The 24,383-nt window shown below is 53.9% G+C and overlaps 1 protein-coding gene across 5 annotated transcripts in view; it reads right to left on the bottom strand.

Annotated features, from left to right (window-relative positions):
- Nucleotides 1-24,383, bottom strand: part of Mef2d (myocyte enhancer factor 2D) — a 35,565-nt gene that overhangs the window by 4,898 nt on the left and 6,284 nt on the right. For 2 of the 5 annotated variants that reach the window (XM_023713817.1, XM_004629731.2), the window contains exons 2-9: nt 8,638-8,827; nt 7,932-8,135; nt 6,782-6,919; nt 5,668-5,878; nt 5,395-5,451; nt 3,649-3,839; nt 3,205-3,225; nt 1,860-1,989 (exon numbers count right to left, since the gene is read on the bottom strand). In XM_023713817.1, coding sequence (XP_023569585.1) covers nt 1,860-1,989; nt 3,205-3,225; nt 3,649-3,839; nt 5,395-5,451; nt 5,668-5,878; nt 6,782-6,919; nt 7,932-8,135; nt 8,638-8,691 — 1,006 coding nt within the window. In that variant the 5' untranslated portion in view covers nt 8,692-8,827. Of the gene's footprint in view, nt 1-1,859; nt 1,990-3,204; nt 3,226-3,648; nt 3,840-5,394; nt 5,452-5,667; nt 5,879-6,595; nt 6,731-6,781; nt 6,920-7,931; nt 8,136-8,637; nt 8,828-24,383 lie in introns of all 5 variants that reach the window. The other 3 variants (XM_023713818.1, XM_023713820.1, XM_023713819.1) reach the window with 3 other exon arrangements.

Below are 24,383 nucleotides of genomic sequence, written 5' to 3'. Positions count from 1 at the left end.
AAGCAGCTAGGGAGTCCTCTGGTAGAATCTTCCCTTGTTGTAGAAACAGCCCTATGCAAGCCACACCTAAGAGAACTGAGGAGAGGCAAACGGCCCCTCAGGGCTAAGAACCCAGCTTCTCCAGCCAGGTATGGGCTGTGACATGATGTAAAAAGCACTTCCCTCACTGGGAAGTCCCTCCTGACACAGCAGCCTGACTGAGATTCTGATAGACTACACTAGCAGGTGTAGGTGGGAGTGAGTGACACAAGCCAGCACAGCCCTGGGGACTCAGGACAGGCTGGGCACTAGGTGTACTGTCTGAATTCTGCCCAGCGGCCTCTTCCAAGTCCTCAAGTGCTTCCTCTCCTACAGATCTGCCTCCTCAACCTTCACCAGTCCTCTGCCTCTCCTCCTCATGGTTCTCCCACCAAGCCAACACAAGAGTACCTTCTCCCTCCTCTGCCCTTGCCAAGGAAGCTGGCAAATCCACCTGGCCATGCTGCTGCTTGGGCTTCCTCCTCAGCCCATCTCCTCTCTCATCAGGCCTTCATTCTCAGGGAAGCCTTTTCTTTTTGTGGGGGTGCGGAACCAGGGATTGAACTCAGGCCCTTGCACTTGCCAGACAAGCGCTTATTCTACTGAGCTATCTCCCCGGTCCTCAGAGAAGCCTTTTTAGCACTATGTCTGCCTGCCCATTCTCCTCAGCTGGCATCTAGGGCTTGGCAGCCTGCTGTGCCTACTTCTGTCCCATCTCCCTCCAATGAGGCTCCCTGTGACAGGGCCTTACCTCCACTCAGCTCTACATCAGAGATAAAGAATGCCTACGCAAGTTGGAGTTTCAGATAAAAAGAAAGTTATGATGAATGGCTATCATAACTTTCTACAATAGCCCAAGCTGTGTTTCCCAAACACAGCATGTATTTTTATTTTTCCTTTTATCCTCTTTTTCTCTTTACTCACCCCAAGTTCACTCTGCTGAGTAGTTTTTCTCACTCTTTACTTTATTTTTTAATTTTTAAAAAATTTTGTGTGTGTGTGTGTGTGTGTGTGTGTGTGTGTGTGTGTGTGTGTGTGGCCAGCTCAGCCCACCAGGGGGCGGGGCTGGCTGGCATGTGGTGCTGGGGGATTGAACCACCGTCCCTGTGCTTTGCTAAGCTTGTTCTAAGTAAGTGCTTTAGACCATTGATCCATCTCACCAGCCCCTCACTCTTCACTTTTACTTTCTCAAATAAACTTGGCCATTGTTTAAAAAACAAAAACCCACAATATTTTTAGCAGAACATGCTTCAGCAGAAAAAAAAAAGTCTTCAGAATAAAACTGAACAAGTACATGTTTTATTTAAAATTCAGATCCCTTAGGATAGACATATAGTTACATTCTCTTAATGAATAGAGGGATTTGTTCTAATGGTGTTTGTAAATGGGATATAATGTCCGCATCTTGTACAGCAATTAACCACTAGGAAGAATGTATGCAATGTGTTAATTATTGAAACTGTCCTACCAATTTGGTTTGAAACTGTCTCATTGCTATTTCTCAATAAAATTATGGAAAAAATAAAATAAAAATAAAGATATACAATATAAAAAATAAAATATGAAACTATGAAACATTTGGCATAAAAAAATAAAATAAAATAAAATTCAGATCTTGGGGATTTAGCTCAGTGGCACAGCGCATGCCTGGCAAGATTAAGGTCCCACGTTTGATTCCCAGTACCAAAAATAAATAAATAAAATAAAAATAAAATTCCTAACTAGCAACTCTAATTAGATGGGGGCTCCCCAAAATCAATGGCCTAAGACTCTGCACTCCCATTGTGTCGGGTGCTCCCCAATGGTGGCCCACTCACCCGCTCCTGTCCAAAGGCACTCACCTGTGTTGTAGGCAGTGGGCATAGAAGAGAAGGGGAGGCCCTGGCTGAGTAAACTCGGTGTTGCCACGGAAACCACAGGGGTGGTAAGCGAGTGGGTAGACTGGGAGACCCCAAGGCGCTGGGCATTGTTCTGCAGGAGAAAACTGTCTGTCAGGAGGTAGCAGGTGGGGGCTGACTTGGGCAGGCTCTCCATGCCAAGGCCAGGCTGCAGGGCCTGAATCCCAAGGGTAGGGGAAGCATGTTAGCACAGAGACCCTGTAGACACATGAACACCAGCTGCCCACTTGGAGACACTGAGACCACAAGGAAAAACGTGCTCACTCATACAGGTCCCTTGGCACCCAAATGTGTACAGACAAGGACGCCAGCCAGTAGTGCCATGCTGGGCCTGAGCTCCCAAGCCATGGCCTTCTCCTTTGTCCAGGTCCCCAGAGTCCACCCTGAATCACTGCACCATAGCACACACTCCTGGAGAGGTGTGCATGTGTCTGGGAGGGGACCGTGGGGCCTGACGTGTCATGTGCCTGCGTGTATGCACACACGTGTGTGGGGCTGTCAGCTCCATCTGCCGTTGAGTCACTTGTTTATTCCAACTCCTTGCTGGGGCCGAAACTGCCACTGTGTTGGCCGCCAAAGCCAGCGTGCCTTTTCCAGCCTCTCTGGCCTCCCATCAGGGAGCTGAGGAGGGAGGAGCCGTTGCCCCACTCCTGGCTGAGCGTGTGTGTGCATGTGTGTGTGTATGCATGTGTGTGTGACAGAGAGACAGAGAAAGAGAGGGAGGGAGGGAGGGAGGGGGAGGAGGAGGGAGAGGGAGAGTGAGTGAGTGAGTGAGAGAGAGAGAGAGAGAGAGAGAGAGAGAGAGAGAACGAACTCCACCCTTGGCTTAGGGCTCAGCTTCCCCTGGCAAAGCACCGTTACTGGCTGGCTGGCATCCTTGCTAAGGAGCTCCCTATCCTGGGTTCCAAGAGTGCTATGCAGGCCTCAGTGGAGCTGGAGGACTGGTGAGATCCAAGGCCTCACCTGGGTATCAGGGTTGGGACCTCAGATGGCTTTATTTCTCTGTGCACAGACAGACAGACATACAGATACACACATACACACGCCTGAATGAATGCAACATTACATGAAGACATCCACAAGCACGCAGTACACAGCATGCATGTTCAATCTTCACCACCCCCAGTCACCACAGCATAAGCACAGCTCCTAGCAAATACCCAAGTCAACACCGCACGTGCCACACGCAGGCAGAAGGATAGGAGGACACACGTCATGCTGGGGGACTGCAGAACAGTGGCTGACCCGGAATTCAGAGGCACAGCAAATGTCTCACAGCCTCACTTACCAGATCTAAATGGTCCTCAGTCTGAGAGCAGAAATAAAATCAGGGGGTGGCTCAGTCTCCGGCCTCTACCATCTCCACAGCCACCCACCCAGCTCTGCCCCAGAGCAGGTGCTCTTCCTGGCCAACTGAGTTCTAGAAGACACCACAGCCCACCTCCACTGGGGAGACACCATCACCATCACAAGTTTCTAGTCCCCACCCTCACCCTCCAGTCACTACAATGCAGTCTCTATTATACTCCCAGCATAATGTTCTCCCCACTGTGGTCCCTTTCTACTGCTACTTAGTACTTCCATATTCCAGGTTCTTGACAGGTCTTGGAGAAAGGGTTGTGCTTCCATGGTCTCCCTTGGAGGTGCCAGGCAGGCTGGTACCCCTCTAGCCAGAGGCCTCATCCTTCTCTTGCCCACCCTCCTGTTCTTGGGCCAAGGCCCAGACACTCACCAAGTGGTGCATTAATCCCTTTCCTCCCTGGGAGGTGATGACCCTCAGGTCAGGCTTTCGGCTGGGGGCTCCAAGCTGGGCACTGTGGGTGGGCGGGGGTGGAGACTTGGCAGGGATGACCTTGTTCAGACTGTTGCCATTGGCCACAGGGAGGAGGCCTGGGGAAGCCCGGGCACTAACATAGCCATTCCCTAGAGAGAAAAAGAGATGAGGGAAGGAAAAAAAGTATGGCCACCCCTTCGCCCTGCTAATGTCCCCACATCAATCCCACGCCATCCAGAAGTTTTCAAGTCACTGTGCCTCTGTAGGTGCTCAGTGGTCTGATAGTCCATAAAGCCTTCCTTCCCATCTTGGGCATGAGAGAGGACTCTTGGTCCTACACCACTGGGTGTCTGGCATCCAAGTGACATGAGAGAGGAGCAGTAAGGTGGGGCACTGCAAAGCAACCAGCACCTCTGCCAAGGCAGACAACAGACCTGAGATCAGGCATCGCTCTACGTGCTCTCTGCTTTGTCTCCAGATCTCACAACCTGCGCTAGACAGGATGCACTGTGACAGGGTGGGAAAGGGTGGTAGCCTGGTCACCAGGGCCAACCCCCATCTACTCAGACTGCTCCCGGTGCCATTAGCTGGGGACACTAGTATCTGTATTAGCCTGCAGGAAACAAGCCATTCACTGGTGCTGACAGCGTGGCTGGCACTGGTCAATGGATGACACAGCCACCACCGTAATTAGACCGGTAACAACAGGAATAATAACTATCTTTCACATGTGCTCTACACTACACAATGTCCATAGGCCTCACACACACATATTATCTCATTTAATCCTCACGTTTACCCTGCAAAATGGACAGGACACATATCATTAGCCCTGTTTACGGAAAAGGGGACTCGAGTCCGGCTAGGAGAGGTATGATGACTTATCCAGGGCCACACAGCTAGCTGGAGGGCTCACTCGTGCTCCCCACATGCTGGACTCCCAGTTCCCTCTGCATCACTATTTTTCTGAAGTCCACAAACATTTCTTGGCCCTCTTCTGATGAGAAAGGGGTATTCACACATCCACGAATTTCTTACCCCTAGTATACAACTGCCGCCAGGTGGATCCGTTCCCTAAAAGTATGCTATGGCCCCAGCAGTGTGTGTGGTTGCCTCTATCCCAATTCCCAGATGACTCTAGGAATGGCAGGAATGGCAGGGTGACGTAAATGGTGACATTAGATGTCAGTTACCCTGGCGGACAGTGGCAAGGGCAGGAGGGTCTGTCAACTGCTGGGGCAGAGGGCAAAGGGCAGTCTCTCCTGTGGCTTACGTGCATGCGCTCACAAGTACACATCAAGTACCTGGCTGTTCCTGGAGTACGACAGTGTGCGGGGGCGTGAATGTGGACCTGCTGGTCCTCTAAGCCAGTGCTGAGCCTATGGCATGCATGCCACAGCAGATTTTCCATTATCACTGAGAGCTCTAAAAGGTTTACTGTTGCTGCTCTTGGTGCTCTGATTCTCCAGGTCCCAACCAACTCAACTGGGAACGCCCGATCCACTCACTGCTCCAGAATGAGTCCATCCTCACAGCCTGCCCAGCCCTTGCCAAACTCAGACCTTGGTTGACCACCCACACCAATCACTGCCACCCACCCCAGGAACAAGGGGCTTAGAGATTTGACTCCCCATCTGGGCTGGCCTTGGGACTGTCCTCTCCTCTCCTCTAGGTCCACCTGGCTGAAGGGGCAGCTACACTCACCGACAGGGCTGGGACAGGCTCCATTAGCACTGGTGAGGTCGCCTCCCAGCATGGCTCCTGAGGAAAAGCAGAACTGTCATGAGCTGATGATACCCTACCTTCCCAAGTCTTTTTTTTTTTTTTTTTTTTCCAAGTAAGTCTTTGAAGGTAGAACAGAAAGAGGGGATCCCAAGACCTAGTCTCTTCCTCAGCAGCCACAAAGGCATGGGAATCCTGCGGTGGGTGACTCACTACACAATCCCAGCATCCTTTCTACTCCAGTGGCCCACTCACCTGCACTAGCGGGCCGTTGGGGCAGGCCTGGAGACACGCTGTTCCTCTGTAGTGCTGGCTGCTGGGGGGACAGGAGCCGTGGGTCTGTGAGGGATGATGTCACCAAGGAAGGGGTGACCAGGGAGCCGCTGGGATTGGTGAACTGCAGTGAGCTCTGATTGGACACGGGCACCGTGACAGGCATGGCAAAGTTGGGGGCCGGGACAGCTGACTAGACAGAAAGATAGAGGGGAAAGTCAGGGCTGGTCAGTCCTTGCTCCTGGCCCTACCTTGGAGGGTAGGCAAGGGTTCTTCAGGGTTCTTCACTATGCGTCCTAGAGCCAGCAGCTCAAGTGGGCAGCTCTTGGCCCTCTTGCAGTTCCACTTGCCATTCCCACCAAGGGACAACATTAGAAGGGTGCTCTGGGGTCCAGCTCTGGCCCAGATGCTAAGAACAAGACTCTGTTCACTATAGCAGAACCAGGGACACTCCCTGATTGGGGCAGGTTAGTCCTCAGCCAGGCAGGACACACTGGGAGTGGGTTAGAGGCTAAGTATGGACCTGAATTCACACACACAGCTGTTAAGGCTTGTGCCATGGGTCAGGACCCGGCTCTGCTCGCAATATACTGGCTGGTAGAGTGGGAGCTTGGTCTCTGTTTCATTTAAACAAAGTCCAGCCTTAGGCAGGGTGTTCTCCCCAGGATGACTGCGCTAGAGCACACTCCACCTTCCTGTCCTCCTGAGGTTCTCTATGTGTCACTATATACAACCCCCCCAGCTAATGCTCCATTGAGCTGAGTCTAGGCAAGGGTCATAAGGTCCTCCGTGGGCACTCCCAGCCCCAGCACGGCTCAGAGCAGACACGCATCAGAGGCAGCAGAGGGCCGGGGCGGGGCGCAAAGCCACACCATGCACCACGGGAGGCGCCCTCCACGCGACTACTCACGGCCAGTCTATAACTCTGCATCATTTTATCAAACTCCTCGTCTATCTTTTTATATTTCTCTTCCGTCTGGGGGGTCAGGGCAAACACCTCGTCCACCTCAGGACTCTCACACTCCCTGTGCTTCTTGTGCAGCGCCTGGGGGAGGGGCCAGGAGGGGCCAACAGAGAGACAGTGAGTGAGGCTCACCCCGTAGCGCCGGAAGAGCCCGTCCAGCTCCTCGCTGGCGCGCCGGTACTTGTCCTCCAGCAGGGGGCTCTGTTCCAGCGAGTCCTCCCCATCGGGCTCTGGGCTGTCGCAGCCGTTGAACCCCTTCTTCCTCAGGGTCTGCAACCGCACCACTACCATCAGCCAGTGAGGGTCTTCCCACCCACATTCCCCAGCCCCCAACTTCAGCTCCTCTTTCCCTCCCCCAGGGGCTGGGTGAAGGCTGCTTGGTGCTAGGACGCGAAAATGGAGGGTGTACAGGGGAGCTACTGCCAGCCCAGGAGAGCACTAGGCACATGGTCAGTGATATGGGGAAGGGCTCAGCAAAGGGCACTGTAAGACACCCTTGTTAAGGCCTGACCAGGAAGCTCTCTGGGTTGGGGGTTCTGCCCATCGCAACATATGGACCCCTAAAGGATGAGGAAAAAGAAATGGGGACAGAGATAGAGCAGGAGATGAGATGGAGGAAAGCAAAGACGTCTGCTGCAACCTAAGGCAGTGGTTTGTATGCTCCAGACCCCACAAATACTTGCTTTGTTTTTTAATTTCCTGCAAATCTCTAATCAGCCTATGGCTTCCCAGGCACCCTCTTTATCCACACAAATTCTATCCCCAAGCTGTGTGCACCTTAGAGTGAGATGCAGGAGCCGAGCTGCCTCAAGCCATCCCTGATGGCACTGATCCTATTTTGTGGAAGGAGACACCACGGCTCAAGGATGCCAAACACCTGCCTGATGCCACATGGCCGGTAATGGCCAGAGCTGAATTCCAAAGCTTGTGTCCTTCAACAGTTTACAATGTCAGCTCTCTTCGAAACAGCACATACAGTCACGGAGACCCACAGAGAGACAGAGACAGAGCAGGAAAGATAGAAACAAAGAAGGAGACACAAACCAGATGCAAGAGCAGACCAAAGGCAAAAGGTAGCAAGAAGATTCTTGGAAGAAGATGGGGAAGGGGATTTGGGGTCTTGTAAGGCCTGCAGACAGGACGCAGACTTCCCCAAGGGTGGGTGGGCGGCCCAGGCACTGTGAGACCCTTATGGACCCCTCCCTGCTCCCCAGGCTGGATTTGTGTGAGAGAAGGAGCTACTAGTGAGACCCAGAGGTCGGGGCTATGAGTGCAGGCCCACCTCGATGATGTCTGCATTGGTGCGGCTCTCGTGTGGCTCATTGTACTCGGTGTACTTGAGCAGCACCTTGTCCATGTCGGTGCTGGCATACTGAAACAGCTTGTTAGAGTGGTTGAAGATGATGAGGGCGATCTCACAGTCGCACAGCACGCTCAGCTCATACGCCTTCTTCATCAGCCCGAACTTCCGCTTGGTGAAGGTCACCTGTAGGAGGGCAATGGGCAGCCAGGTCTGGCTTAGGAGCGCTTTCCCAAGAGTGGGGAGTCCCTATTCTCAGGGTGACATGGGAGCTCCTGTTTGGGAAAGGAATGGGCTAGCATCTCCCAGCCAGCACATGGCCAAGACAAAGCCAGAGACAGCCTGTGGAGGGGAAAACATGGGAGATAGCCAGCACTGCACACCTCTGTCCTGGGGATGAGAGAGCAGGCAGGGACAAAAGCAGAGGAGGTCCTGAGGTGAGGACAGGGAAAGATGCATTCTGGGATTGGGGAGCTCCAGGTGTGGCCTGGGTGGGCACATGGTTCCAGAGCTACAGCACAGCTTCCAGTTCTGGGACACAGATTCAGGAGATATAGGGGTGGCAGCTGCTCTTCTCCCAACTCAGACCCTCCTCTTCTAACATAGCCTCCAGAACGCCTCCTCTGCCAGGAAGCCCTCTAGGAAAGCCCTGTCCTCACCACTCTGTGAAGCTCTAGGACTTCCTCACCTGTCTGTTCCGCTCATCGGTGATTCGCTGGATCTGGATCTTTTTCCTCCCCATCTTCTCCAGAGGTCCTCAGTGCTGGGGAGGGGAGGGGCTGTAGGGTGGCAGGTCCTGCTGTACCTCACACTGTGCTCATGAACGTCCAGGACCGATGCTCAGTTCATGGTCTGCAGGACACCGTCTGTATAGCCTCCTGGAACAGAAGGGTCATGAGGGGGCTGTCAGGCCCCGGGAACCCAGCTTTTTGATCCCTGGGACACAAGGCAGACTCACAACACCTTATGAGAGGCTGGCGTATCTTAGCCCACGCTGAGATGGCTACCTACGCAAGGCCATGCTGAGCACTCAGGCTCCTGACCAGAGAGGACATGGAGTTCCTGGCTGCTAATGGTCTGGATCCTAGAGAATGCCCCTAGCCCTGCTCTCTGGAGACTCCCTTCTCTCTGTAGGCTTCCCAGTTGCCCTTCTGGCCTTGGCCAGTGGTTCCTATGCTATAGTCTGGTGTGGCAAGCACAGTGGGTAAACATCTGCCCAGTATGCCAGGTACCAGGGCAGGGGTCTCTAGTAGCTTAGCTTAAGAACACAGCAGATCTTTTGTGACACCAGATCACAAAGTCTGGGGCCTGGAGATACAAGAACCTCATCTCACTGGGTGTGGTGGTGCATGCCTTTAATCCCAGCACTTGGGAGGCTAAGGCAAGAAGACTGCTGGATGGGATAGAGAGATAGCTCTGTGGAATAAGTGCTTCCCTGCCAAGCGCAAGGGCCTGAGTTCAATCCTCGGTTCCGCAAAAAAAAGAAGAAGAAGAAGAAGAAGAAGACTGCTAGGAGTTTGAGGCCAGTCTGAGCTATATAGTTCAAGGCCAGGCTAAACTACATAGTCAGACTCACTCTCTTTCAAAAAAAAGACCCCCATCTCCCTTCAACCAGAGATTTTCCACAATAATTTGTTTTACCTAGCAGTCTTTTTTTTTTTCAATTGGCAGAAGCGGGGATTGAATTCAGGCCCTTGCACTTGCCAGGGAAGCGCTTATTCTACTGAGCTATCTCCCCGGCCCCTTACCTAGCAGTCTTAAGCCTAAAATTTGTTTGAAGAAAGGGCTCTCCTACTTAAACAACTAAACAAACAAACAAGCCACTCTTCTAGGTCAGAAGTAGGCATTTCTTTTTCTTTCTGTGGTGTTGGGGATGGACTCCTGGGTTCCATGCATGCCAGGCCTGTGCTCCATCCCCACCAGGCCACCCCCCAGCCCTAGGAAATTTTTTCTGTAAAGAACCTAAATATTTTAGGCTATAAAGGCCACACTTTCTGCTGCAACTACTCAACTCTGCTACTAGAACACACAAGCTGTAGACAGCAACCCTGATAGGAGTACTAAAATTACTCGTACAAAAAGGGGCACAGTCCCCCTGTGGCCCCACCCTGTCTGAGAGGTCCAGGTCAGGCATGGAGGCCAGGCTGACCGAGCAGTGCTTCTCGAATAGCCAACTGACATACTAGCAAGGGCCCTGGCACCTGACGGTCCGCACTGCAGAACACCCTAACCCACCCTGGCCCACTGGATGAACAGCTGTGTAGGAAACAGCCACTTCCCTGCACTCCAGAGGAAACTGCAGGATGGGAAGGGTACAGGGACAGAGTCAGGAGTGGTGCATGCTCTCAAGTGTGGCCAGGGCCTCTGAGGACTCAAGGGTCCCAGGGCAAGACAAAGATGACCAACCTGATGGCCATTTCAACTTTGTCATTCTGGGAGTCCTTGCATCTAGGATGGAGCTCTCTGGGAAACTGTACAGGAAGGCATGATTCTACCACTACCACCTACTTGTGCTCCTGGAGATTGAACCCTCTGCAGGCTGAGCAAACATCCTACCACTGAACTAATTATTTAACTTTGAGACACTGACTCACTAAGTTGCCCAGGCTAGCCCTGAACTTGTGATCCTCCTCCCTCAGCCTCTTGAGTAGCATTCATCACCATCCCCAGGACTTGCTTCCTAAAGTCACTCTATATGGGTCATGCAAGACATGTGGAACAGCAGAGAAGTCCGGCTCCACCCACTACAGAATTCCTCCTCTATAGAGCAACCCCACAGACCCTACTGCAGAGTGCAGGGAGGAGTGACCTGGGTTCTGTCCACCCTCCTCCTAGCTGGGTGGAGCTATCCAGAGGTGGAGATGACAGAGAACATCCTCCACACGCTGTCATGGCTCTTCAGCTTCTTTGAGTCTCTCTTAGTCCATTCCACATGGAAATCAGCCCAGCATTCTGGCCATCGAAGAAAGAGGTGGAGGAAAGGATCGGAGTGTAGAATTGGCCACTGGACAACTTTGCCCACCTTTCCATCACAGGGCCAGATCCTCATGCTTTCCCAGCCTAGCTGAAGCTATGCCCAGAGAGCTACAGAAAGCAAGGAACTCCTGCCTACTCCTCCAAAGACCCTCTACCATCTGCTCTCCTCAGAGTATGAACCCAGACCCTCTGTCCTCCAGGTGTTCCCTAAGCCCTGGCTTCCTATAGCTCCTACACATAAATCCTGGGGCGGTGGCAGCAGCAGCAGCCCCAGTTAGAACCAGTGCCAGCTGCCCCACTCTTTGCCTATGACCCCCATCTTTGCCAAACTGCTCTGCAAAGACTCCAGGCAGATTTTTCAGTCTCCCACTTAGTATAGTCCAAGACTGTGCTCTCCAGAGCCGTGGCATAGTGGGATGGCAGGGCACTCAAGGGTAAGGGGACCCAGAAGAGCTATACTCGTTCCTCTGGAAGGACTGCACTCATACTGAGGCTCTCCACCCCTATTTTCCCTCACCATCTCTGTTCAGAAGCAGACCTGCAGAGGTGAACCCTGATCCATTACAATCAGTACCATCACTTCTTCCACACTAAGAACCCTCCCTCTTGTTCTCATGATGCTCCAAAAAGCCACTCTTGTGATGTAAATAATTATAATTCTGTTTTTCTATTTTATGCTAGCTCCTCTATGAGACCAAAACTTGATGAGGGCAGGAATTATATCTCTTTTCCATTATTCTATCCTCTGACAGGAGCTCAAGGGTAGTCTGCAAAAAGAAAAGATGGTTTCACTGTTCAGAGCCCTGTGGGTTCTTCTTATAGTCTAACCTCTGTCAGGCCTGCTGTGACATAAGTTCCTCTGTACTTCATGTGACCAGAACCCTCCCTCATCCAGCTTCCCTTGAAGCTTGTCTGTCTGGACACCACCCACTCTCCCACCACCCCTGCCATCCATTCAACCCTCCCCACCCTCCGCTTGGCTGGTGCACAGGGTGAGACTCTAAAGTCTTCTAAGGAGCAGCCCTAAGCACATGGAGATAGAGAGGATGAAGTTGCTTAGGCAACTGTCGCCTGGCAACCAGCTCCCTAGCTGATCTCCTACACCGCCCCCCCCACCCCCGCCTCATGCTGGGGGAGCTGGGATGCGAGAGGGATCAGGGCTGAGAAGGCAGGGAAGCCACAGAGACCCACTGAGAATCTGCTGGTAGAAGGAAGCCAGGGCTGAAAACACCAGGCCCCATCTATCCCCACTTCCTCCAAGAGAGCGCAAAGTACTTTTTATAATTCCACGTTTCCCAGAGTCCTTTCCCTGTCGCTGACCCCCACCCTGTGTGAACACCACCAGAGGGGATGTCCTAGCGAACCACAGCCTCCTACAAAGCAGGTACAGTCTGTACCACCTCTTTACCCACAGCTATCCATTCCATACTGCTTTAGGTTCTTTGGAGCCCTGGGGCAAGAACATGAACTCAACCATGACTTTGGATAAAAGATGGTTAGCTTAGGCCCAGATGGGCACTGAGGACCCTAACCTGACCCTATCCAATGTGTGGAGGTCTATCCCACCCAAGTTTCCCTCCTACCTCATCAGAGAGATTTTAATGAACACCTGGACCTCCTTAATTAGCCCTCTGCCTAATTACCTAGCCAGCTGCCAGGAGCCAGAGGCCTGGGCATCTGTTCTCCAGATGTGCACTCTCCATCCCAGCCTGGCCTGACCCTATTCCTCATGTCCTCTTCTCCTGTCTCTGCCTCTAAGCAGCCTTCTCCAGAATCAGGCCTTTGGCTGCTTCTCCTCTAACTGTTTCTCCTTCACTCTGCCTGGTATCCACAGTCCTGTGCTTGAAGGACTTGAACTGTAAAAGAAACAGCTTCAGTTCTGATGGCCCCAGGACCTGTCCCCTCCCAACCTCAGGCCACAGCCATGACTCCTGCAGCTGGCACCATCCTGTTTCACACAAGCACTCCTCAAAGCCTTCCTAGACTGGGCAAAGCTAGGCAGGACACGTCTCCTGGGACCTGGTGGGACAAGCCAGGCCTTTCTGATGGAGGAGCAGGAGAAGCATGGGGAGAAGGTAGGTGGACTGGGCCCAAGTCTGAGGGGAAGGGCAGCTGCAGGAAAGTCTTACAAACAGAACAAGAGGGGCTGGCAAGAGCAGGACAAGGCCAGCTAGCTGAAGACACCAGAATGTGCATGGGATACAGAAGGACCCCACTGGCAGCTATTTTTCAAACTGGGCTACAGACCCAATAGGAATTATGGGTTGCTTATTATGTAAATCATGTACAAATGAAATGCAAAAGGAACCCTAAAAGAGGACCGGTTTGGAGGGGGCATGGGAGAAGAAACAGGCCCTGGCCTCCCTAGTGTAACACCTCTTGGTACCTGAGCAATATTCAAACCACTCTCAGGTTTCAAAATGATGCTATCTCAGTTCCTGTGTGAGGGTGGCCTGGGCGGTGGGGGACAGTCAGGGCAGCCCCCTGGAGCCACAGCTGCAGCAGGCTGAGTGGGGCTGTTCTTCCTGGGGGCCTGCAGGAGGCCTGCTTTCCAGCACCCAGCTCCATGTACACCTCTGCTTCTGCTTCTCCCTAACAGTTTTCCAGCCCTATTGGCCTTCTGATCCCAAGGGGCTGGAGCTCTCAGAGGAACTGCAGGGCATCTCCCTGCAAAGTTCTACTGCAATGTTGGTCAATGCGGAGCAGATGCCCAGAGAGGCTGAGTGGACACCCGGCATCACAGAGCAATGGGTCTCAATGTGCTCCTTCCCCGTGAGAAAGGGAGCTCTCATTAGGCGGCCTTCATCATTCCCTCCTAGGCTGCTCCAGGCTGCCGGCTGTGGACTGGAGGGGAAGGCAGGAGGCGCTGGAGACAGCTGTCATCCCTCCTCCCGCCCCTTCCCTGTGGCTGGGCTGCAGGGCATGAAATAAGCAGCAGGCGCTGGGGGAGGGGGGTGACAATCCAATCCACCTGTCACCCCCACAGTCAGGCGGCCTCAAGCAGCCTGCTCACTAACGAGGGAGGGAGGAGGCGTGGGTGAGGCGGGAGGGGGGGCAAAGACGCATACACAGGAAAGGAGACAGAGAGACAGAGGCAGTGAGGTCAGGAGGCAGTGTAGGGCAGAAAAGGAGAGGGCAACTGGAGCACAGAGGGGAGGCAGAGACCAGACAAAGATCTAGAGAAGTGGGGAGAGTCAAGCTCCACAACTGCGTGTGGAACTCTGACTTGGGTTTGGCACTGGGCACCATCCCTGCCCTCTGAGAACTTGCAGTCCAGCCAGGAGGCTGACAAGGGAGGGACAAGGGCCCACAGAGGCCCCAGAGGCCTGGCAAGGAGCTGATGGGCTCTGCCCAGCCTCCCAAGGGCGGGCTGGCCCAGAAGGGGGCACAGGGCCACACCTAGGACCAGGCTCCCGCCCCAATTCCTCTGACCCCCAGAACCCAAAACCTTTCCAATCATTCTCCCCTCCAGCCTTGGGCTACCCTAAAGCAGACAGACACAGGCTAAGGAGCTCTAGGAGAAAGGAGGAGGCTTAGCAGGGCCCCCAAGGGCTTCAGGGGCAGCTTCCCATGGTTCCCACGCCAGGTCCTTCCCCTCAAAGGTCGCTGTCCCTCTCAAGGTCTGACACTGTCTCTCCATGTCCCACTCACAGCTCCGTTCTCACACCCCCTCCTGCAGGTGCCCCCTTGGGCTGCTCTCCTCCTTCCTCTCCAATTCTATTCTGCCTCCTGCCCCGCCCACTCCCACCTCAGCCTCTCTTCTTTACCCCAGAGCTCTTCTAGGGCTTGATCCTGAAGTCAGGCTTCTGCCTGGCAAGCTCACTACCCAAAAACCTAGTTCCCACCATCTTCCCCTCCCACAGGGACTCCCCTCCCCCAGCCCAGCAGCCTCAGGGTTGGGCAGGGGCTATTTTTAGCCTGGGCACCGAGCTAATTTTAACTCACTGACAGGGGACCTGGGGCGGCAGGCTAGGGGGGCAGTCAAGAGAGCAGGGCCTGGGGCAGGGGTGGTCTCAGGTCCCAGGAAACCCAGGCATGCAAGTGGGGCAACCACTGCAGCCTCTTTGTATAGAACAGGAACTGTCTTGAGGAGCACTTGGTGGGGAGCAGTGCCCAAGCCTTTCCCCCAGCTTTCCGCTGGACAACTCTCCCAGGCTCCACCCCAGGCTTCCCGACTTGTCTCTTTTCCTGCCTGCCCTGTGCAGCCCTCCTGGGATGGAGCCATCCTGTTCTCTGCCCAAGAGATGCCTCTCGGGTGAGGGTCTGTCTCCACAACCTCCCCCCATTGCCTCCCCACCCCAGCTTGTCCTTCCTGCAGTCTAGCTTTCATCCTTCCTGCAGCAGCTGTGAGGTTCCCGACCAAGGTAGTGCCAGCTCCTCCCACCCCAGCTCTGGCCTTCCCTCCGGCCTCTGGGCTGGCTCCCAGGGACCCCACCCCAGGAAGTTCCAAGAGCCACCCAGGCTGACCTTGGGAAGTAGCTAGGGCAGCAGGAGACTGACTGAGTCCTAGGAGAAAAGAGGTGAGTTGGGGCAGGACAATGAGAAGCCTGGGGAAAGGGGCTCAGGCTTGGAGTCTGGGTGCCTGGGTTCTAGTCCCTTCTGTGGCTCAAATGCACTGTGTGACCTTGAATTAGTCACTACCCCCTCAGGCTTCACCCTACAGCTAGTCTATTAGACAGAGAGAGTGGATGAAGCACCCAAGTATCCTCCCAGTCCAGAATTCTGCTCCTGTGCTCTCTGAAGAGGCAGAAAAGGAAAGGCAGTGAGGTGGCCTACCAGAAGGAAAGGTAATGCGGAGGTTGGAGGGGAGCAGCGTGGGCCTCATCAAGGAAGAGCTGCTCTCTGAACAGTAACCCTGAACATGGCTCCTGGCCATTAGGGCAGGAGCTCATGGCAGTGATGGGACCTCTCAGTACCTCATGCACCTGGAAAGCCTACCAGACCCGTAGCATGGGGGCCCCACCAGTCACTCCTGTTCAGGCCCAAGGTCACTGTCACATCACTTGTGGGGCCTGTTCTGAAACCCAAGCCTGTATCCTGCTTCTGGCCCTACCCTGGCAGCAGGAGCCACAACAGCAGTCACTCCCGACTGCCCATTTGCATGGGGATTTGCATAGTGTTGAGACCTTATTCCTCTTGACTCAGCTAGGGTGTGGGCCACTCCCCCAGCACCCATTGCATTCAGGGACCCCAGGTAGAGCTCATGGATCCTTGGGTCCATCTTTTTCCACCTGAAAGCATGAATGAATATACAAACACGTGCAGCAGCTTGGTCTAGCGCTCTCTGGGCTACTGAGTCCTCTACTCCTGGCCAGGGAATGTGAGAGAGTGAAATCATAAGTAAGGACTGCATTTAGAGGAACTTGAAAAGGCTCATGGGTGGTTCCCCAAGAGAAGAATCCCACTCCCACCTTTGGTGCCAAAGATGGGGCTGCTGCAGTGTGAAGGGGGAGAGCTGGCCCTTCTACTTCAGTCCCCGTTTCTGGGTCTCACTTGCAATGATGAGAGAAGATGGCTATTACAGCAATTAGATAAATGTCAAGCCAGGTGCGGTGAAACACGCCTGTCATTCTAGCACTCAGAAGGCTGAGCCAGGAGGATCAGAAGTTCAAGGCCAGCCTGGATTACACCCCAAATTAAAGACCAGCCTGGACTACATATAAGACCCTGTCTCAAAAAAGGGGAGGAGAGCTAGAAGCCACACCATCTGTCAGACTACAGAAATGACCTCTCAGGGCTGACCTGGACCCAAAGCAGTCTCTAGGGCTTTGTTAAAAGCTACCCAAGCAAGTATGGGGAGCTGGTGACATTTGGGAGGACCTAGAGACCTAGGCATTGTGTTCCTACCAGCCCGATGGTCTTCCAGCCTCCTCCTACCCTGGAATCTGACCTCTACCTGTCCAGTTACAGTGCCTGCATGTCCAGCCACACCCCTGTAACAGTGGAGCCCATCAGAGGTCTCCTAGCCTAAAAAGTCCTTCCTGCTATCTAACCACCATCCAACTGTCATCAACTCTTCCACTGCCACCTAAGCCCCTTTTAGTCATCTACACAGGAGAGGTGGATAAGGGCCCCCTGGCCATTAGAAGTCTTGGCAGAAGAGAGGTGGGGGCGGTTGGGACGGTTGGTGTGTCACCTTCCACCTCCCTACCCTACTTCCCCCTGGGGTCTCAGGAGACAGAAGTGAAAGTGACAGCTGGGGCCTTGGGGGTGGGTCAGCTTGAGAGCCGTTGGGATGAGCACAATGCCACTAGAACTGGGTTTGGGCTATCTGTCCCTGGAGCAGGCAGATTGCTGCTTGGATCAGGAAAGGGACTTCTCATGGAAATGGGGGGGGGGGGGGGGAGAAGGTGTGTGCACAGGTCCCTAGCTGAAGGAAAAGTTGGGTGAAGAGAAAAAGGAAAGAAGTAGGGACAATCTCCAAAAGGTGCTTTCTTCTAGGGCAATGCTGTCCCTTCTTTTAAAGCAGTGAGATCTTTCTTCTCACCCACAGAACAGAGGCAGGGCTGCTTTGGATGAAGCAGATGAATGGGGCTGAGGCTGGACTCCTGTGACCTGAGGGCAAAGACAGAGGGGAGGGCTTGCAGCCTGGGTCCTCTGACTGGACAGCAGTAGCTCTGAGGGAGGGAGGTGGAGGGCAGAACACTCAGTATTCACCTACGCCTAGGACAGGGGACCTCAAAGAGGCCAATCCAATCAGGGAAGCAAATCCTCCTAGAGACATCATGCCCTACAGAAGCCACCCAGGATTTAAAGGGGCCGCTGGGGCAGTGGCTGGGTCTCCTTTGGACTCAAAGGACAGTCCTCTAAGCCCATGGCAGGGAGGGTGGCGGGCATCAGGCTGAGTGGGCCTGCTGAGGTGACCAGCCAGACAGCTCTTACAGGATTAGCTTGCTGCTTTCAGGATAGGTGCCAGGTGAGGCTGAGATGCCCAGGCAGTGGAGGGGTGCTGGAAGACTGAGGTGGGGTGGGGGCAGTACCTGCACAAGGCCATGGGAATACATGTCCCCAGATTTGTGACCCCTGCCAATACCTGGCTTCTCAGTCTTTCATGAAAACACTGTGCAAAGACCCCTCTGATTTTTGCCAAGAAGGACCTCTAACCCAGCAAGAGTTCCCTCCATTGCTATGATCAGGGCTCTCCTTCCAAAAAAGTCCTGCCTGTTGTCTATTCTTTCTGCTCCACTTTACAACCAGAGCCCCACCCCGGGGAACAGGTGAAGGCTTCCTCTCCCCCCTACCCTCAACTCCCTTTTCCCCTACAGGCTGACAGGTGGGGCAGACAAAAAGGAGCAGCTGGGCCAGGACACCTGTCCCCACTCAGCCTGCAGTGGGGTGTGGACGGGGGAAGTCAGTGCTGAGGCAGGCAGAGTTAAAGCTAACAGAAAGGGGTGCAGAGGTCAAGAAGAGAAGCTCTGGGAAGGTCTAAGACACCAGCAAAGAAGAACCTATCCTTCTGGCCTAACCCAGCATCACCTACCACTCACCCTGAATAACTCACACCTGCCGTAAGAGGGAAACATTTCAGGTTTAAGGGCATCCCTACCCACCTTGAAGGGAAGACCCCCCAGAAAGGGGTGAAGCTCTCCTCTCCCTATCTTGCCTACTTGTTCCTACTGGCTCACCAGGTACCTCCTTTGAGGCTTGGGAATGGTCTCTCATTTGTTCTCCAACACTTAATTCCACAGAGCTGCTGGTGGAGGGGCGGGGGAGAAAATCATGAGAAGTAAGCACATGGCCAGGGGACCTAGGAGGACACACAAGACAACATACAGAGGGCAAGTTCTGAGTCAAGGAGACAGCTGGGCAGCAAGGGCAAGGCTCAGCCCCTCACCCTCCCACACACTGAGCTCCAGACCTGCATGACCCTTCAAAGACCCTCAGTCCTCACCCAGCCCCAGAAGCACTGGGGCAGGCTGGGCTGCAGGGCTGGAAGCAAGGGTGTAGCCACTGTCTGCGCAGCCCCCTCTATTCTCCTTTCTTTTCCCACAGGAGTCAGGTAGCATGACCTCTCTTTCTTGGACATGGAAACCCACTGCAAGATGGACACAGACTTGCCCAAGGGATGAGAAGAAGAAGGAGGCTGACTGCTGGCAGTGTTCCCTCACCACCTGGACTGGCAGGAGGGAGGGCCTCTTTCCCCTGGTGTTACACACATTCTTCTGTTGCATTCCACCACTGCCCCCCATGCCATCCAAGCTTCCCACCCTTGCCTTGTCCTCCTTGTGGCAGTTGAAAGGGTCCTACTGGGCACCATAGCAGGGCTCTGTGCTCTTCATGTTTGCTCACACACCCTGGCTTTGGGGCTGACTTCCATGGCACTCAAATCCCAAAACAATGCCTTCTCTGGGAGTCAAAGCAACATCCCCTCAACTGCTACCAAACCCTAACTCTGGCCTCTGCCAGAAAAGCCTACTGGGCTGGACTTGATCAATTTCTCCTTGAAGATCTTCGTAGGCCTCCTTTCCATCACTGTGTCTGCCAGGCAGGGTCCTTCCTTTAATCTTAGACAAAAAGCTTAGTGGTAGAACATCTGCCTAGCAGACACAAGGCCCCGAGTTCAATCCCTGCTACCACCAAAGCAACAAACAAAACAAAACCATTGCCAGAGTAGGTGGTACATTACTGTAATCCCTACATGTGGATGGCTGAAGCAGGAGAATCATGAAGTTAAGGGAAATCTGTACTATATTGAGTTTAAAGAGGTCAGTCTGAATTACACAGGGAGACCCTATCCCAATGATGATGATGATGATAGTAAATTTTTAATTAAAAAAATAAAATAAAAACCCTCATCCACTCAAACAGGGAAAGCTTAAATAAGGTTCCTCAATTATATATATATAAAAATTTGTTGTATTGACAAACTGCTCACAGGTCATGGTACCCATGACAGAGTGTGGTACACAATAAGTAGGGCTTTGGGGCCGGGGAGATAGCTTAGTGGCATAGCCCCTGCCTGGCAAGCACAAGGTCCTGAGTTCAATCCTCAGCACCACGAAAAACAAAAGCAAAAACAGGTTTCCTGCCTCCAGCCCCAAGGAACTCCAGAGTTCTTGGTCTTGGGGTCTGCTCTTCACACATTGAAGAACTGGGCAAGTGGGATCATGCCTGAGGGGAAGGTTGCTTGCCTGGCACTCGCCTGTCTGCCCACCTCTTGGGAAGTGGCCCAGAGCACTCAGCAAGGGGCACCAAGCCAAGGCCAGTGACCAGGCCTCAGGCGCAGGGCCTCCCGGGAGGGCACGTTTAAATGAGTAAATATGGTCCCCCTGGGTGTGGCCAGCCACAGGCAAGATCTTGCCTGGGACAAGTCCCTCCCTCCCAGACTAAGCTGAAAGGAAGATGTCCACATAGCCAGCACCAAGCCCTGTGTAGTCTGTGAATTCATTTTCCTGTCCTCCTGCCTCCGACCACCAGAGTGGGCCAAAAGGCTGCCTTGGCTTTCCAGGGCACTGGATGTACCCCCAGGGAAAGGAAAAAGTCAGGTATGGAGCACTTGGTATGGCCCAGGCTGAAGGTCTGCACCCAGATGTCTAAGCTCTCAAATGCAGCCCTGCCCCCTCAGACTGGAGGCACTCATCTTGGTGAGAAAGAGGGCAGCAGACACCAGAGATAAACCACCCTCCCAGGTGCTTGGATCACCAAGAAGGTTGAGCCTCGGACACCTGGAAGGCTGAGGTCCTGAGGGCTGACTTACCCAAGGACACATGGCCAGTCTGGGGCAAGGGGGAACCACAGAGGGAGAGGCAGGGAGGGATGAAAGTCAGTCAGGACTCCTGAACTCACACTCTACTTTGCAGACAGCGTTCTGGCTGCCCAGCTGTAGTCTAACCCCAGTCCCTCCAGCTCTGGCCCATGCCACTCACTTCAGAGTTCTTGCTGTGCCCTCTGCCTCCTTGCCTCCACTCTGTCAACCCGTCCTCACTCTCCAATCCTTTAATCATCTTTGCCATTTGCTAACCCCCAGCCCCCACAGGTGGCAGCTGCTCTGTGGGTGTCTACACACCCAAGTATGCACCCCACACCTTCATGCATGTGTGCCATTAAATGTCGTGGGCCTGCCAGGTGCACCTGGGCCTGCCAGTCTGTGTGACTCCCACCCAGCCCTGCAGTCCAGAGGCTAGTCCTCCCAGCTCCAGGACAATGCTGTCTGTCCTAAACAGGGGGAGAGAAAGGAAAATAAATATTCCAGGAGCCAAACAGCACCAACTCCACCAGGCCAAAGGTCAAGGCCTTTCAGCACAGTACTAAAGAAGAAAGTGCTTTGCGATCCCCTCTTTCCTTAAGGGTCATCTTTCTCTTCCTATCCCAGCTCTACCAGGAAAGCTCCCCCATCCCACATCCCCAAAGTATTAGAGGGCTCTGTGAATGTTTGGCAAGTGCTCTACCACTGAGCTACATCACTCATTCATTCATTATTCATTCACTCATTCATTTATTTGAAACAGGGTCTCACTATGTTGTCCTGGCTAGCCTCAAATTTGAGGTCCTCCTGCCTCATCCTCCACTAGGAAGTTCTTCCTAAAGTCTAAGCTCCATCCAGCTTTCTGTCATTATGGACAGACAAGGCAACATCTACCACAACACAGCCAGCTGTCCAGCTTCTCAAACAGAATTCTTGGCATCTAACACCACCCTCTCCCCCCATGAGTAAGTCACCAAACTGGGACAGAAGGACAGAAGGTTGGCTGGACTCCGGCCCCATGACAGACTCATAAAAGCCACCAGCAATTACAGTGATGCTGAGGCTGTGCTGGCCCCGCCACAATCTCCTCCTTCCTTCTTCCCTGTAAAAGGGAGGTAATTGTCTCAAACCAGTTGGTCTCAAAGCTCCTGGGCCAGCCGTGGTCCTCCAGGGTGGGGAGAACCTCTCTATCACCGTGCCACAGACCCACAATGTAACCTTTGAGAGCAGGTTCTAGGACTGTATGGGATCCTACACCACTTCTAGAACCTGAGTGAAAAGCAACTACAACTTTCTAATAGGGTGTCCTGTACTGCCCGTCTCACCCACACCTCTTCTCCATGAAGGCCTTCACTATCTGGATTAGAAAGACAAAAGCAGAAGCTGGCTCAAATGCAGCCAGGAAATGCTGGACCCACCACTTGTCCCTGGATCCCCTTCTGCTAAGAGGCTCCAGGGGAGGTGGCAAAGTGTCCACCAGGGGCCCACACAAGGCCAGGCCAAAACACTAGGATTGCGGACCCAGTGCCAGTCAGGGAGGACAGGGGGCCCAGTTGAGCAGGAAGCGAAGATCAGCAGGAGGAGCAGAGGTCCAGGCATCTCTGGACCATGAGGGTCAGGGATGTCCATAGCACAAGCCCCTTCCTGTGAGTGAGGGTGGGAGGGGCTGGGCTACAATCAACAATGGCTTAACCCCAAGGCCCTGCTCCCTGGGACCCCAAGGGGCCAGGGCATGCCCAGATGCCTTGTTGCTGCTTCTCCAGCCCCAACCTGGGGAGCTGCCCTCGCCTTCTCCTCCCCATCACACCTCCCAGGAAAGATTAAAAAAAAAAAAAAAAAAAACCCTGCTAGAGAGAGATTATATAACAGCAGCCAGAAAGACTATCACATCTTCCAGGCTCTGAGAAGAGTCAGCAGCCGAGAGGGCAGATCTGTGAAATCCAGGCCCTGCAGGCCAGGGCCGTCAGACACAGGGTGCAATGGGCAATGGGGTGCACCTGCCACTGCTCCAAGTCCTTCACCACTGGATTTCAGGCACTGGGCACAGCAGACAGAAGCTCTAGCCCAACCCCCATGCCATTCCCCCAACACAAGGGCTGCCCGTTTCTGTCTGGGTCCTCCTTCGCCACTTGGACTAAGGCCTCTAAAAGCAAGGCTTGTATATCTTCTTCCTAGAGTTCCTCTGTGCTCTGCAGTAGACCCAAAAGAACAGAAGGATTATTGCTCTGACATGGACTTGCTGTGCGTTATCAGGAAAAATCTCAGCTTCTCTGGTCACAACAGTAGTGTAAGTGAAAACTTCATAACCCAGAGAAACTCCTTACATGTATACATGTGTGCGCACACACACACACACACACACACACACATATACACCCACAAACACACAAAGCTATGAGACAAGAACGGGGGACTTACAACAGGATATGACCACAGGGATGCAAGGGCTCAATGCCAGTCCTGGGGCACGAGAAAAGGGCTACACATAAGCTCCAGTGTCCCCCCAGTTACCCCATATGAAAAGGTCCTCAGCCACTTCTACACTGATCCCACCCCACCCCCCACCTCCTGCCAACATACTGGGAAACCACAGGAAGGAAATTCATTCCCAGGCAGGCTGTGGGAGCTGGGACAGCCAGGCAAGTCCTGGAGCCAGTGTGACCCCATGGCCACAAACGAGTGGATATCTGCGAAGGGACATATTCTTTTTCAGTGATCTCCTCAGCTACTAAAACCTCTCTGCTGGGGGCTTGCTGGGCCCTGGGAGGGCATAGCTCTCTAACTCCAGTGCACCTAATCTCTCCAGGGCCCCCGGCTCCCCTATCTCCAGGCCAGAGCAGCCCAAGGTCACCGGCCCAGACGGCAAACTTCCCATAGTTCAGGTTGGCCCCTGAATTGCAGCGGGGACCTACTGAGGAAGAATGGGAGTGGGGGATCGGAGCCATCCCCCAGTCCAAAGAAACTGTACCTCTCAAGAACACGAATGGGGGAGGGGAGCTGGGCGTGGGGATACGGGATCTGCCCTCCCTGCCCTCCCCCAGCCCAGCAACAACACCAGGAGACAAGGGAAGCAGAATGACAGGCCCAGGATAACTCGAACTGTAGCTCCAAGAGTGCCCCTACCCAGAGCCCACCTCTTCTGGAAGGACCTGGAAGAGTGCAAGAGGGCAGCACAAATTCCCCAGGGGAACAGGCTCCTTTCCCTGTGAACCCCACCAGATGGAAAGACGGCTAACATTGATGAGACCAAGTGCACCTTATTCTGCTTGAACCTCTCTCCTAAGGGCCCCCCCCCAATGCTCCCTTGACAGACCCCACTCCCAGCCCAGTTCAGCCTGCCATAGGTGGAGAGAGGACTGGAGAACTCCTGCCCAGATGTTGAACAGCTGCAAACTTCTGGCGGGGGCGGGGGATTCTCCAGCTGGGGTTGCTGACAACCCTGATGAGGGGTCTCAGAAGCTGAGCTAGTAGGTCTCGAGGAGGGTCCTGCGTGCCAACCTCTGGCTAGACTCCACGTCCTAACTCCACAGGCATTGGGCAAGCACAGCCCCGAGACACGGGCGCTCACACCCCAACCCACCACCCCGGTGTCATCTGAACAACATCCCCCTCCCTCCCCCGCTTCCCAAACAGCTGCGGCTGCCCCCGCCCCCACCCGCCCGCCGCCCTCCCAGGCCCCCTTCTGCACCATTTCGGTCCAAGGAGGAGGGGACAGGCGGCGAGCGGAGGGAGGGGGGAGGGCCGGCTGTTAAAATGTCAGTACTCTGGTTGTC

Source organism: Octodon degus, unplaced genomic scaffold, assembly GCF_000260255.1.
Source record: "Octodon degus isolate 3935 unplaced genomic scaffold, OctDeg1.0 scaffold00032, whole genome shotgun sequence".
NCBI lineage: Eukaryota > Metazoa > Chordata > Mammalia > Rodentia > Octodontidae > Octodon > Octodon degus.
This window is presented reverse-complemented; position numbering and strand designations above follow the sequence as displayed.